The following is a 14,591-nucleotide window of genomic DNA, read 5'->3' as shown; positions in this document are numbered from 1 at the left end:
TGATGCCACAGAAAGAACAATTTCCGGTTCCACAAAGAACCTTTCAGACCAAGGTTCTTTAAAGAACCATTTCTACACTCCTTTGATTAGACACCTGCATTGTGTTTTTGTTTATCTGCCCTTGTATAGCCTAATTTGCAATTGCACAATATATACTATGGAGGGGTCTGGTTATTTTCCACATTTATGCCATCACCCACCATCCAATAACTACGAATTAAGAGCCTTTTAAGAGGTTCTTGAAAGGTTCTTTGCCGAACCAGAAATGGTTCGTCTATGGCATCACTCCGAAGAACCATTTTTGGTTCCACTTCGCACCTTTTTTTTTCGGTCTGGACCCTTTCACCTCATTAGCGACCTTATGCCTAACCTTAAATCGTGACCACAAAAAATTGATAAGTGACTTTTGAAAATAAGTGTTTGACAATAAGGCTTGTACAGAATGTAAAAACACAACATAATATGCCCTTGGTGGATGCTTTTATCCAAAGTGCCTTACAGTACGAGTGCAAACAATTTTTAGCATGAGTGGGAATCAAATCCAGTAACCCTGACAGAGTTAGTGACGCGCTCGACTCACAGGATAACCTGCGCAGCCGCTCTCACCGGAGTGCTGGAGATTTCTCGGTCATTGAGGATGAGACGGAGCTCAGCGGCGCTGCTCAGACTCTCTGTCTGCAGCCACAGATGCACGTTCCCTTTCTCATTCACCTCCACCTCCCAGCCCGACTTCAGCGCTATCACTGTCACAGGGAAACATGATGAAGCAAAGACTATGGACACACTCAGCACAGGCTATGCTGAATCACATTAGATTATCACGTAATCATCATAGAATATTGAATGTTTATCTATATGTGGAGTAATACGCATAGATTAATGCTCATATGCATATTCTTCTGTCCAGTATGAGTCTTGCTTTGTCCCTTCACACTGTATTGAAGTCCTGTTGATCTTGTGTCAGTATGTACTACTACTACTACTACTAATAATAATAATGATACATTTTATTTAGGTATATAGTGCTTTTCTAAGTACTCAAAGACGCTTTACATAGTAAATGAGATATACAAAAAACACATGGATGACAATATCAATGAATAAAACCACTGTGTACTCTGTTCTTGCACCAATGTCACCAAGACCGATTCCTATGCATTTATCGTACTTGCCGATTTAATACATTCTGATATCAACTGATGTAATGTAGTGAGTTATCCCTTGATTCAAGTGTGATTCCTCTCTTGACGATACATTATCCTTGTGGTACGTACGTGGGTTTCTGACTTGCCAGCTGAGTTCTGTCAGTCTTTCAAGGTCTGAAGACAGAAAAATGGAGACAGCGGGTTAACTTCAAAGGATTAGTGTCAACAGTTTGATCAGGTCTGACATTTTATAACACCTCACACATGATGTTGATCCATCAGTGTGTAGAACCGTGCCTGGCGCAGCCCTATTTTTAAAGCCTGTAACCTGGAAAGTTGATTGAGGACACATTCTGAATTATAGCAGCGACCTGGGGAACCAGTCGAGAGGGGCCTAATTATTTGCTTGAGAGAAAAGCTTGTAACCCTTAAAATTAGAGTTCATCTTTAAGAGGTTCTTTATTTCTACTGCCATCAGCCTCTTCAATAAGGATAGATGAACTGGAGTTGAATTGTATACTATGTTCAGAATTTATTTTTGTCTGTCCTATGCACTGATTTGATGTGTTATGTTAATGTGTGTGTGTGTTTTTTTTATTGTGCTTGGGGTGACGTTATGGTTAGGACCAGAGAATTTTCGAACCTGGACAATGGACAAACAACTTCTATTCTATTCTCTTTTCACACATTCCGACAACCAAAGCCTTCAGTTTACCTTCAGCGGTGAAGTTGTAGCTGGAAGACAGGTTGGGCTTGTCACTCATCTCCACTGTGTAGAGACCCAGATCCTTCTCAGAGGGGTTGGTGAAGGTGAGGGCTGATCTAGGGATGGACAGATGGGAGGAAGACAGACAGATGCATCTATGGAGTACTTTCAGCTCCCTGGTTCATCCTCCCAGTGTGCAGCACGGACCGCTGAAGGTGATCTTTTGTGCTGAAATCAGACCGTACAATGCCTCCTGCCCCAACGACCCCTGCCTCAGCCAACTAAACCTAAACTTACATTCATTCTTATTTTACATGCTATCAGTGAGTGGAACAGTGGGAATGCCAATGGGAAATATCTTCCTTTGCAAAGCTAATGCAAGGTGTTGCTTCAAACCACATGTAATGGCAATATAGACTCAAGACCTAAACCCTAAGCTTTAAAAATATGGAATATGTCAAAATAATCACAATATATTTTGTCCATATTGGACAGTTCTAGTTGGAAATCTACCATAGTTGCTGGAGCTGTGCAGGGTGGAACAGCATGAGAGGGGCTAGCTGGGTCAGTGCTGTACGAGCCAGAGAGAGAGATGGCACCTGAGCGTGAAAAGGGCAGAGGCATTGAAGGATGGACAGGCAGAGACGGCCGAACCCTTACTGAGACAGGCATTTAATGTGAGGGAGAGTCTCCACCGAGTCTGACACCCGGGTGACCTTTTAGAATTCAAAACATTTCTCTCACAGCTTGACTGTTTCCCTCCAAGAATCCCCCTCTTGTTCATGCACATTCTCACAGATTCTGTTGAATTCACACACACACACACACACACACACACAGGAGCAAAGACACACAGACAGTCCTACCTATTGTTCTTGCTCTCGATCCTGGCTCTCCCGGCGTCGATGGCCTCTCGGTAGTTTTTGCTCCAGAGGAACTCGCTCCTGTCGGTCATCCCCGCAGCCTCGTAGGCCAGAAATATGAAGCCATCATCGTCCACGCCAATCTCAATGTTTCTGGTTCCTGAGGCGGACAGAATGGGTCAGTGTGGTTCATGGTGTTGAGCTAGATCAAAGTGAGCTGAGCCGAGCTGCAACGTGCTGCTGTAACTAAACATCCATGGCTGGAGTTTCCACCGGCAAATTCATAGCATTAGAAAAGGGGATCAGGAAATCCCATAATATAAAAAAAAATGCTGCCAGTATAAAGTCAGATCCAAAAGAAAAAGGCTCTCAGCTCATCATAAATGATGCAAATTGCATATATCTGTGTATTCATTTATTTCATACTGCATAAGTTCTCATTTTTCATATCATGCATGCATGTATTTTTCCTATTTTCCAGTAATTTCTTTGATTCTTTGAGCATGTTCTGTTGCTGCCAATTTCATATATTTGTACTTACTACAGCATGCTGTAGTGTTGAATTTGTTGGTTGCATTATGTTTAATACTCTAAACTGATCTAATTTGTATGACTGCTGGAAAATGTGCTGATGAGAACAATGGGAACTGAAGAGATTTGAACAAGTGTCGTTTGAGTGTTTGGGTAGATGTGAAAAGAGCTTTTCAAGGTACTTCTCATCACTGATCTGTACAGCTGGAGCCATGATGACTGACCTGGTTGGGTCTGAGCTGTGACTGGCTCAGAGGGCAGGGAAGCCCCGCCCACTCCAGCCGCATTGACAGCAGACACACGGAGACGGTAGGTTTGACCAGCCTGGAGACCTGACACCTGGATGTCATAAGAAAAACAAATTTACCATTGATTGTATTTCACAATTTAAACCCACAGGTAACACAAAGGGATGGAATACAGGGGCACTTCAATTTTCCACAAAATTAATAAATACGGTGAGCGCTGCAAAACTCTTGGGTAGGTTTTTCGTGTATTAATTTACTGGCACTATGGTCCAAAGTGCCCAGTTGGGCTACAGTTATCAGATGCACTCACTGTGAAAACAACACAGAAATTACCCAGTGAAATTACCCAGAGGTAAAGGAAAAATGTACAATGCATAAAAAAACCCCATTTAAACCATCAGTCTTTCTATATCAAGCCTTTCGCAACACCAGCAAATAAATACACAAGAAATCCTAGTGAGTGTGGGTTTTCCTTTCTATTTGTTTCACTGACTGCAACCTATTTAGGTTTCACAGAGTGGGCATATCCATTATATAAAACCTATTTCTCATATTCCCCCCTTCACCTACCCTGTAAAAGGTGTCAGGGATTGGCTTGTCATTCACAGCGGTCCAGCTGTCTGATTGGTCGCCCTGGCTGATTTCCACCATGTAGCCAGTGACAGCGCTCTGTCCCTCATACAGCGGCGCCGCCCACAGTAGCACCAGAGAGCCGTGCCTCACCTCCCTGACCTCCAGGTCGTAGGGACAGCCTGGGGGAGAGAGGGAGCACGGGTCACGACAACAAGGAACGTACAACAAGGTGAATGTGTTTCCTGCAGGGGATCCATGAACTCAGAGGCAAAGGTAGAGAGAGAGAGAGAGAGAGAGAGAGAGAGAGAGAGAGAGAGAGAGCAATTGTGTGTATGCATGTGTGTTTCTGTGTGTGTGTGTGTGTGTGTGTGTGTACATAAGCATGTGCAGCCCAGCAGCCTCTTTTGCTTGTGAAAACCTCAAACCTCCCAATAATAAAATATCACAGTGAAATATTGGGAAAAACACTGGGAAAAATATTGGTCTGTATATTTTCTCGCGGCGACTATAACAAACCATAACCAAACAAATTTTTTTGTGACAGAAGGGGAAATCATAGTCAAAAGAGTCAAAAGAAGCACGGTGACTTTGCTTAATCTACCCCCCCTGAGTTAGTGCCAGATCCTGGTAGTTAATTTCCTTAATGATTTTCGGTCACTTTTAAATTATTAACGGCGTGGAGGAAAGCCCATTTGCCAAGATTAATGAGCTGCGCTTTAAAAGTGTCGCGTATGAGAGAGCCTTTCTCCATTTTCAATATTAATATCATGAGAAGCTGATATGAGTGGGGCCAGACCTGCTGGGCATGGCTGTCTGAGTGTTCCTTGTGTGTGTGTGTGTGTGTGTGTGTGTGTGTGTGTGTGCACCTCTGTGTTTGTAATAATAATGTTGTACTTTGCTGATTCCTGAAGGGGAATTCTCTTTTTGTTTTCCCCCTTTCCAGGAGGTCAGAGAAAATTTCAGCTACAGAACAGAAAACTGCCACTAAAAACTGTAAATAGAAACTGCAATTCAATAGATAATGACAGAGCGTTCCTTCTCAAATGCTTGAACAGGTTGGATGTGACTACTTTCTAATGTCACACAAGTCTTTCAGTATTTTGGATTGTAAAGAAAATCCTCCTTCCTGAACTGCCTGACATGACAGTGAATTGACTCATTCTCCTCACCCGGCTCTGGCATTGTCCACTTCTCACACAGGAAAGCCTCGCTGGCCTCGGAGGGTTTCCCGACGCCAACCACGTTGGCAGCAAACACACGGAACTGGTAGCAGTGCCCACTAGTCAGGCTGCCAACCTGTGGGAATAAACCAGGCGTGACAAAGGTTGATTACAGTTTTTCTCAACTGATTTGACACATTTCTTCACCTTATAAGCTCCATGCTCTCAAAACAGTCGCCTAAACCCTTGATAATTATGCAAAACTAACTGTAACTTTACACTATTTTCACACAAAATACAAAACTAGCTCTATCAGTTTTCCAAACGCTACACATAAAACTCTCCAAAAACACACCATGCTCTCAAAATAGTTTACACATCTGTCTGCACTCTTTTTACAAAACTAACAGCACCTTTAACTAATACTCTAAAAAAGTAAAAGTAAAAGTACCTGTTCATCGTTTTCACACAAATTACAAAATGACATAATACCATAAATCCTCTGGGCTGACAGAAATGAAAAGGTCGATGAGGAGTAAAGTCACTGGTTACAACAGTAAACTTGTTTGTGCTTTCTTTTGAAACAAACTGTGATTCATCAACACTTGTATCACTTGTAACACTTACTGTATCACACACAGACAAACATGTAAAACTGTCAGATACGACAAGAAATTAACAAATGCACTACATGTAAAACCAAAAGTGTGAGGAACAGATGTTTTGCTTACTGTAAGGAAAACGTTTCATCAACAAGTTATGGATAAAATTCAAAATCAGATTATGGAAAAGGATTGTGGAACTTTCTGATAAACACGTTTTACCATCAGTATTCTTGTGTGACTATATCTGAATTGATTATCTTACCAATAGATGTGTGCAGTTTTGATGTCAGTATTTGGTTTTTATAAAGATGTGATCTGAAAGCAAAGCATCACTTCATTTGGGCTGTTGACAATCTGTTTTGAAGGCTGTGCTAACTGTTGAGAGCATCAGCCTTAGTTTGGGGGAAATGTGTCAAATCAATTGAGAAAAACTGTTAAACTGGTAGTAGTGTCCACCAGTCAGGTTGCAAACCTATGGGTAGAGATGGCAGAAATAAAACATAGATCAACATGACTCAATTTAAACTAGTATCCTGCCTCATTTCACATGGCATAGGAATAGGATCCTCCATCAGCGCACTCTCTCTTATTCTAGTCTGCAGCCATCCTAACTCTGCTGCTGCTGCCACGGCATTTTTGCTGAGCCCCCAAGACAGTGGCTTTGGGAAGAGAGGGGATTCAGCCTTATTGATCTGCCCATTGATCTTCCTATTCACAGCCACTTAGACTTTAAGGCCCTTATCGCCTTTGTGAACAGTTGTGAACTTCTCCTGCTGCTGTAGGCTCTCTCCCAACAACTAACTGTTAATTGACACTACCAGAGGGAGCTTATTTCACAGTAATAGCAATCGCTATCTAAAAGCCTATTTCCCCCCACCTCCCTGAACCCTTCGTCAACTATAGATCCTTCTCTAACCACACTAAGGTGGAGCGGCAACCTTCTTATCAGATCAATATACTGTCTCTCCACCTGAGAAATACAAAGGGGTCTGCCAAAAAAAAAAATGGACGCAGGTACAACTTCCATCCACTAGATGGTGCACAGGCTGCATTTGTTTTTTTTATTTGATATACTTTATGCATCCCCCAGGAGGGAGATTGTCTTTTCACCCTCTGCTTGGGGTGCAGGGTCAGCCGGCTCGTGCCGCGCCCGCGGAGCAAGTAGGGGATAAGTATCTTGTTCAGAGATACTTCAGCAAGTATGGCTGCACAGGGGATTGAACCCGTGCCCTCTCTGCTTGAGGACAACCTCACTAACTACAAGGCACTCCCGCCGCTCCCATATGAATGAACTGCTAGATGCTAGGTGGTGGAATTTCAATCCGGGGAGAGAGAAATACAAAGGGTTCGCGTCACTTCTAATGATGCAAGATCGGTGGCATGCCAGCCTGACTGCTAAAGCTGTGCAAGCTTTCAGGGCAAAGTCATTTACATTGCCTGCACAACCTGGGGAGGAAGAGAAAAGGGCCCTGAGCACAGAATTGCAGCACAATCAATATTCTAATCAATCTCATTTGCATCCATGAGGACAGCAATCTGACTCAAATAATGGCCAAAAAAAAAGCTCATTTTGGGAGAAGAGGATGTATTTTAGGATGTGAGGCTGCTGTAGGTGCTGATTTAGCCCAACAGGGGGAGCTGCATGTTTTCACCACTTGGTTCCAGCAAATAGGGGTCTCCAATCATAAAGTGTGGTTGGAAAGACTCTGCACTTCACAGTTTCTACAGGTAGTCTTGATACAGTACTGTCATTTGTCTTGGTAATCGGCTTTTTCTTTGTTGCTTCCCGGGAGCTACAAACAACCGCTCACACATAACACATTCACACAATGTCTAATTAGGCAGCACCTGTAATCTCCCTGAAACAGGTTAAAGATTTAACTTTCCTCTGGGTCTCCATGGACACTGCTTGTTGCCTAGTGACACAGGCGATGGAGACGTGGGAATTTTGGTCAGTATTGCCATTATTTCAAGGCTACTGCTAACCTGGGAGATAACTTGTTACAATTACATTAAAAGAAAGCCCTTATGTTAATAGTAATTACAAATCGTATTGCTGTGCTTGCCATAAAAAAATACTGTTCTTCACCCAATGTTGTTGTTGAATAAAGTCTCTGTTCTCATACTGCCTCAGTGAATAGAAAAGATGCTATTGAACAGTAGAGCAAACAATGGATACAGTCACTTCAAATCTACAGTGCTTAAAAACATCATCTTGTGACACTGCTTCATGCAAATAACATAAAACACAAAAAGGTATATATTAAAAAAACCAAAAAAAAATCAACTTTACACCATAGTTACATCATGTTATGCCCATTCCGTGTGCATGTCAGACAAATCTCTTCACTCCCACACTGACCTTAAACTGCCTCTCTTTGACAGGCTTGACGTTGACCTCTCGCCATGTGGCCACGCCCCTTTCCCTCTGGTCCAGGTAGTAGCCACGCACAGGGTCTCCTCCGCTGCAGGCAGGGGCCCTCCAGGTCAGCACCATCTCTGAGCCGGTGCACAGCAGCAGGGCGACGGCCGAGGGAGACGACGGGACATCTGGACCGGGCAACAGGGGGGGGAAAAAAATAAATAAAAAAATCAGGCTGAGGAGCAGGTTTTTGTGAATCTCAATGGGCAAACATCCTTGTTTAATGGAGTAAGAAATGTCACTAACTCCCTGATCCACCACAACTGCTGTCTGGAGCATAGGCCAAAAGTGGAGATGCAGTCTGAGTCTGAGCCTATATTAAGCAGTTTCAAATGCGGATGAAAAAAATATTCAACTTCTATTCTATTCTGTAATTTTTTAATTCGTCCAGTTCATTTAAGGACATTGTCCGATTCCAGACACAAATAATTGGACTTCAGCCATATATCCCCAGGTAATGGCTGACTGGCAGACTAGATGTGAGAATACTGTGGCAGTGAGTGGCAAGCAAAATGACTCATCATTATACCGGGTTGCAGGCTGCAGAGAGCATATTATCTGAGATTGCAGCACAGCAAAGTGGGAAGGGTCAGTACCTCTTCAACAGGTACCTCGCCACCTAGCTCTAAACCAACCACAACTAAAGAAAGAATCCCTCTAGCTATAACCATTAAATTTTGTGGCTTCGGCATATGCAGTACCTGTCACTGCTTGATATGGCTGCTACTAGTGAGTGCTGCATGTGAGCAAGGGGGGAGACTCGTATGTGGAAGGAGCACAGTCTTAGTTGAACAATGATATTGCAAGCTTTCCTACCTGAGTAAAACATTTTTCCACTTTTTAAAAATGTTATTGTGGTGCCAGTAATGCTGCAGAGCAAATAAAGGCTTCCATAGGGTTCTCACTTAAAGCCGCACTGAAATGAAAAGTGGCTTTTTCGCCTATTATACCATACAACTATTTGACAACTTATACCCACAAAATGACAAAAATATTTTCTTATAGTTTCATATCAAAACTTTAACTTTCAATTACTTTTACTTCTTGGAAAGCACAAAATCTTTAGACTTCATTGAGTAGCAGGAGGCGACACAAAAAGTCCTGCCAATAAAACCATCACAGATTTTGGAACAATCCCGCCCCTCCTCCCCTCCCGTCAAATACAACTGCCTTTCTCTCTGATATCACATTGGTTTTTCTACAGGAAATAAATGACATTAAGGAAGCAAGATGCTCTCAAAATGTGGTTTCTCAGTTTGGAGAACACAAACAGCTCAGAGAGGGTAACTGAGGTGAAAGAAACCTATGAACATGAATAGGCCGATGCATGGGAAGTTTTTGTAAGTATAGGCCTACATTAAGATCCATTAAGAGCCTTCATAAGAGATTATGTTTTATGTCATTTTTTTAAAATTTAAATTTTATATTTACAAAGACTTCCCATGCATTGGCCTATTCTGACTCAGCTGTTACCTCCATCCAAAGAGCACCTGTCCATTCCACACTAAGGACCAAATGCAGCGCTCCTTTCCTTCTGTTTTTATCTAAACCTATGAACATTTCTGCCTGATCATTTCAGTGTTACAAAGTTATAAACCTTTTCATTTAACAGAATTTATCTTCTGGTTTGTCTGTGTTTGTCTGTGTTGGAAGCCTCCAAGACTAACGAATCCTGTGTGTACTGCTTGATAGATTCAGCATGCTAGCAAGCCATTTTAATACTAAGTGCTCTAACATGGAAATTTGCCTTTGCAAGACCCCCTGTGTGGTAAAGAGATGATTAGAAGGTCTTGGGTTGTAAAAATCCCCAAAAACAATTTTGTGTCATGGCTGACAGTTGCACTTACAAATGGCTGATTTGACCAGGATGGGGGCCGACTCATCCGAATACTTGCTGTTTCCTGCTCGGCTCACACACTTCACCCTAAACACGTACTCCCTCTGGGTCTTGAGGCCATGGACTGTAAACCTGAGGTGGGGAGACGAGGTTCAGGCAGACTGACTGATCACTCAATTGAATCCGGGCCATCTGCTGCACCATCAGCTCAGTGAAATCACCTGCCGGTATTTATGGGAATTTTTCAAGAAAACATTTTAAAACCATCCTTGAATTCTGGGCTGAGTGTTGAGTGCTACTTGTTACCAAGGTACCAACAATTCTTCCAGGGACCAACCAGAAATATGAACAAGTTTCCCACAAACGAATACAGGTAACAGATACAGACAACAAAGATAAAAGCAACAGAGTACAAGAAGAGGTTTTCACCATTACCTGGTTTTGGTAACAGGCTTGTTGTTGATGGTCCTCCAGTCTTGTTTGCCAGTCTCACTATAGTACAGGTAGTATCCCAGGATGCTGTCTGTCTGTTTGGGCTCCTGCCACTGCAGCAGCACTGAGGTGTCTGTGTCTCTGATGGCCTGGACAGAGTGGGCCGGAGCTGGGACGGCTGATGGGAATCAGATGAAAAGCCATCAGCAAAAACTTTAATTCACATTTTCATAAGCAAAAAAAAACAAAAAACCTACCCTAAAACAGAATTCAAATAAGTGTTCCTTCTGATCTCGGAAAGTTCAAACAACATTTTAGAGTATGAGACTCCTCCAGAGGTGTGTGGAAATTTAACCTGTGATGCTATTAGACATTCTCTCTAGAGCTGATCCGCTGTGAGTTGGAGATTGATTTTACAGACTGTTATAATATTGAGCTTTTACACCCAAACGAGCCTCAATTCACTGAGGGGCTGACGGCTCTGAAACATAAAACAAACATTCAGTAAGCCTGTCCATATCACTACAAAATCACTATCCTCATCTCAAAACCAAACTGTCCAAATTGTGTCCTTGTTGCAGTGCACAACCAGCTATTGTGCATGTATTTATATATCTGTCTGCATATGATAATACAATATGAATACACTTAAAGCTGCAATTGGCAATTTTTTTTATGTAAAAATATGCCTGTCTTGGTCTAAATCACAAATTGTGGCTACGAGAGAGAAGAACATCCCATCCCTTCTAATTGAGACCCTGTAGATTCACACTCTTTGCCAAAATTAATTTCAAAACTTTCTCTTAAACAGCAGCGAGTGAGTGCTCCATCAAGAGAAAACTGGACTTACCAACGATGATTGAACCAGCCAATAAGAAGAAGAACTTAAAGGCCTACTTCACTGCTGTGAATATGATGATTTATTAAAATTAGGTCACCCATGTAGTAGAAATGTGCAATTATTTTTGAAATTGGAGCCCTATGACCAGAGAAAACTGAGAAAACGGCTGTAGATTCCCCATATCGCTCTTAAGGGGGAATCCTACAACAACCAGAATGCATTGCGCGCGTCACTGACTGACGGTGTGTTCACGGCCAGTGTAGCACCAAAGACAAAGTTATCAGAGACAAAGTAGCATTATATCTCTTTACTGAGGCTTATTTTCATTTACAAAACGTTTTTCCTCATCGAGTCTGGATAAATCGCACCCGTTTTCAAAGGATCATAAAACAAACCAGTTACAGGCAAAGTTAACACAGTCGCTGTTCGCTGTTGTTCTGTATTCAGAATTGGCAAAGTCCGATATAATATTCTGTCAGAAAACAAAGTCAGGTTCATCAAAGCACTGTGAAGTTTGTTGCAGCGCGGAGTTTGATGTCTGTCCCCCTGACGATCAGCACCGGGCGCTCACAGGTGTTCAGCCTCGTCTCTCTCGGCTGACGCTGTTACAGCTCCCGTGGTCGCCCCTCTCCTCCACACTCTGTTCTGTCTGATTCCACAGCACTATATTCGGCCTCATAAGTTGTAATAGTGGCGCCACATCTCTGCTCCGATATTATATTGTAAAGCTAGTTGTTTTTTTGTGTTAGATTCAGCTCTTCTGGATGAATCACGGAGAAACTTAGCAGCTTAGCTTAGCTGCGGCTGACACGTCGCTCCGGTCTGGTGGTTGCTTCCTCTTCCAGACTCCGTTGTGTCTGATTCAACAGCGCGATATTCGGCCTTGTATCATGAAACTATTTTTCTTCCTCTGTCTGCTCTCTGCAGATGTAATGGGGCTTTTTTTGCAAAGTCCTGGATCATAAAAATGTTTATTCTGTGGTCAGAAAGTAGAGGGCTGAAGTGCTCGTCACACTGGGGTAATCAAATGTGTGAATATGTTGAACTAGCCTAACTTAAATCTAAACGATGTTACTTCCTCTGTCTGCTTTTCCCTATCACTAGCGTAGCATGGGACGGGAGTGTTTTGGGAGACCCACATTTTACTGTCCTTGAAGGCACCACTACAGAAAATGCGGAAACGTAGTTTGTAGTCTAAGGCCGATCTCCAAAGTCCGCCGGATGCCGCGTTTTGCGTCACCCGGCGGACTTTTGCCGGCAAATGAGCGGGGAGCTCTGGGTGCAGGCAACATGGAGGGAAGTTAAACATTGTTCATTTGCATATACTACCCATATTGTAATGATACAATGCTGGTTGAAAATCGGCGAAGTTGCCCTTTAAGGTTTGAGGAGTGCGACATCATTACATGATTTCTGCGTAATGTAAGTAACAAAACATTCTCTCACCTTGTGGCTCCCCCAGGCGGACGGGCTTGCTGGGCTCGGAGGGGTCACTGACGCCGTACTTGTTGATGGAGCGCACCCTGAAGCAGTACTCCTTTCCCTTGTCCAGGTCAAACACTGGGAACCTGGGAGAGTTCACCACCAAGTCCATACTGGCCAGCTGCCAGCTGTTCTGCCCTGCCAGGGACTGATGGAGGCACAGCAAGAGAAAGACGCGCAGAGTTCATTTCCAAAACACTATATAAAAAAAAGAGACTTCATTACCTTGATGTTCATTATTCAATATTGTTAAAATATAGAGGATCCAGTCTGTGAAAGAGTCAGCTAAGGACTCAAACTGCCTAATATTCTTCAAAAAGTGCCCTAATTCATTTCAATTTTTGCGCTGTCAGTCATTCTGTATTTAAATGGTGTTTATCTCATTCTCTCTCTCTCTCTCACTCTTAACGCGCAGATAGGAAAACAGATGGGCAGATTGTTATGAGAGGCAGGCAGACAGAAATATAGAGAAATGCTCAGAGAGATTCAAAAGGGAAAACAGAGAGGCAGATTGAGAAAAACAGAAGAGATGGAGATGCTTAGAGAGGCAGTCAGAGAGACAGACGGACACGCAGGTAGATATGCAGACAAACAGTGATTCATCTTGTCTTCATCTATGTCAATTAGTCATTTTGGCTAATGACCATCCTTCTGCTTCAAGTTTCCATTGTTTCATTTTCTCCCTCTCTGTGCGAATTGGATCATTCAACAGCATTTTGAAAGGAGATCGGTGATTATAAAGAGCTTGCTCAGGGGCGAGAGGGATATTTGAATGTTCCCTTCATTTTCCGGGCGGAAGTAAAGCAGCAGAGTTTAGTAATTTCAGATGCTTTTGACAGATTTGACAGTTTTATTACCCCAGCTACTTATAAGAGTCCAATAAAAATCCATTTCCCGTGGCAGATTGCCGCCCTTTCTTCTGATTATTGGAGCTAGAAGCTGTTGGGCGTCTGGGTTGATATTGGTGGACCGCGGCTCTGTGCTGCTGAAGTGAAACGGTCACTCGCAGCACTTGGATTCGCTGGGAGAAAACTTTTCTAATCTCTGCATCATTTTGAACTGTCATTTTGGCGTGAAAAGAACAGAAAATCACAAATTACCAACCGGCCTCTTATCCCACTTCCTGGAGGCATCACTTGAATACACCCATGAAACACTGCTGCTCTAGGCAAGACAAAGCTTTGACTCATTTCAAACCACACACCGCTTACAAAATCCAACCCAGGTAGTTTTTAATCACTTGTTGGAAAGAAAATTTTTTTTTTGAAGTTCACAAGCAAGCAAATTAAACTCCCAATGCCGAAGCGTACGGCAAGAAAGAGCAACATCAAGGTCTGCTTGCCTTTAATGAGTCCACAAATTCCCACCTAAACTGACACCACAGCGGTAGAAGAGTGTTTTTTTCCTCCTCCTGTGTCTTTAATTAGTGCTGCGGTCAGGAGCCTGCTGTTAATTTGGCCCATATTCTGGCACTGGACTGCTCACACTCACCAAGCAAAATAGGCGAGCTGACAGTGCAAAGACATTGATCATGGTGTTCAATGGGTGTGTATGTGTTACAAAGTACAATGCTTGTTTGTGTGTGTGTGTGTGTGTGTGTGTATGTAGGCGCGTGTGCTAGTACTTCCTTGTGTGAATGTGTGTGCATCTGTGTGCACGTAGGTGTGTGTGTGTGTGTGTGTGTGTGTTCTCGTGTTCTTCTATTTCTATTTGGTCCTTATGAGGACCAAATGCGGACAAACCTCC

The 14,591-nt window shown here is 42.9% G+C and overlaps 1 protein-coding gene across 1 annotated transcript in view; it reads right to left on the bottom strand.

Moving 5' to 3' along the window:
- Nucleotides 1–14,591, bottom strand: part of myom3 (myomesin 3) — a 56,284-nt gene that overhangs the window by 9,102 nt on the left and 32,591 nt on the right. Inside the window, exons 15-25 of the mRNA XM_071926618.2 lie at nt 12,810–12,993; nt 10,526–10,700; nt 10,101–10,222; nt 8,194–8,381; nt 5,236–5,362; nt 4,064–4,245; nt 3,470–3,584; nt 2,718–2,874; nt 1,861–1,967; nt 1,275–1,319; nt 607–743 (exon numbers count right to left, since the gene is read on the bottom strand). Coding sequence (XP_071782719.2) covers nt 607–743; nt 1,275–1,319; nt 1,861–1,967; nt 2,718–2,874; nt 3,470–3,584; nt 4,064–4,245; nt 5,236–5,362; nt 8,194–8,381; nt 10,101–10,222; nt 10,526–10,700; nt 12,810–12,993 — 1,539 coding nt within the window. The remainder of the gene's footprint in view (nt 1–606; nt 744–1,274; nt 1,320–1,860; nt 1,968–2,717; nt 2,875–3,469; nt 3,585–4,063; nt 4,246–5,235; nt 5,363–8,193; nt 8,382–10,100; nt 10,223–10,525; nt 10,701–12,809; nt 12,994–14,591) is intronic.

The sequence above is a fragment of the Centroberyx gerrardi genome, chromosome 12 (assembly GCF_048128805.1).
Source record: "Centroberyx gerrardi isolate f3 chromosome 12, fCenGer3.hap1.cur.20231027, whole genome shotgun sequence".
Classification (NCBI taxonomy): domain Eukaryota; kingdom Metazoa; phylum Chordata; class Actinopteri; order Beryciformes; family Berycidae; genus Centroberyx; species Centroberyx gerrardi.
The sequence above is the reverse complement of the archived record's forward strand: the minus strand, read 5'-3'. Positions and strand labels throughout refer to the sequence as shown.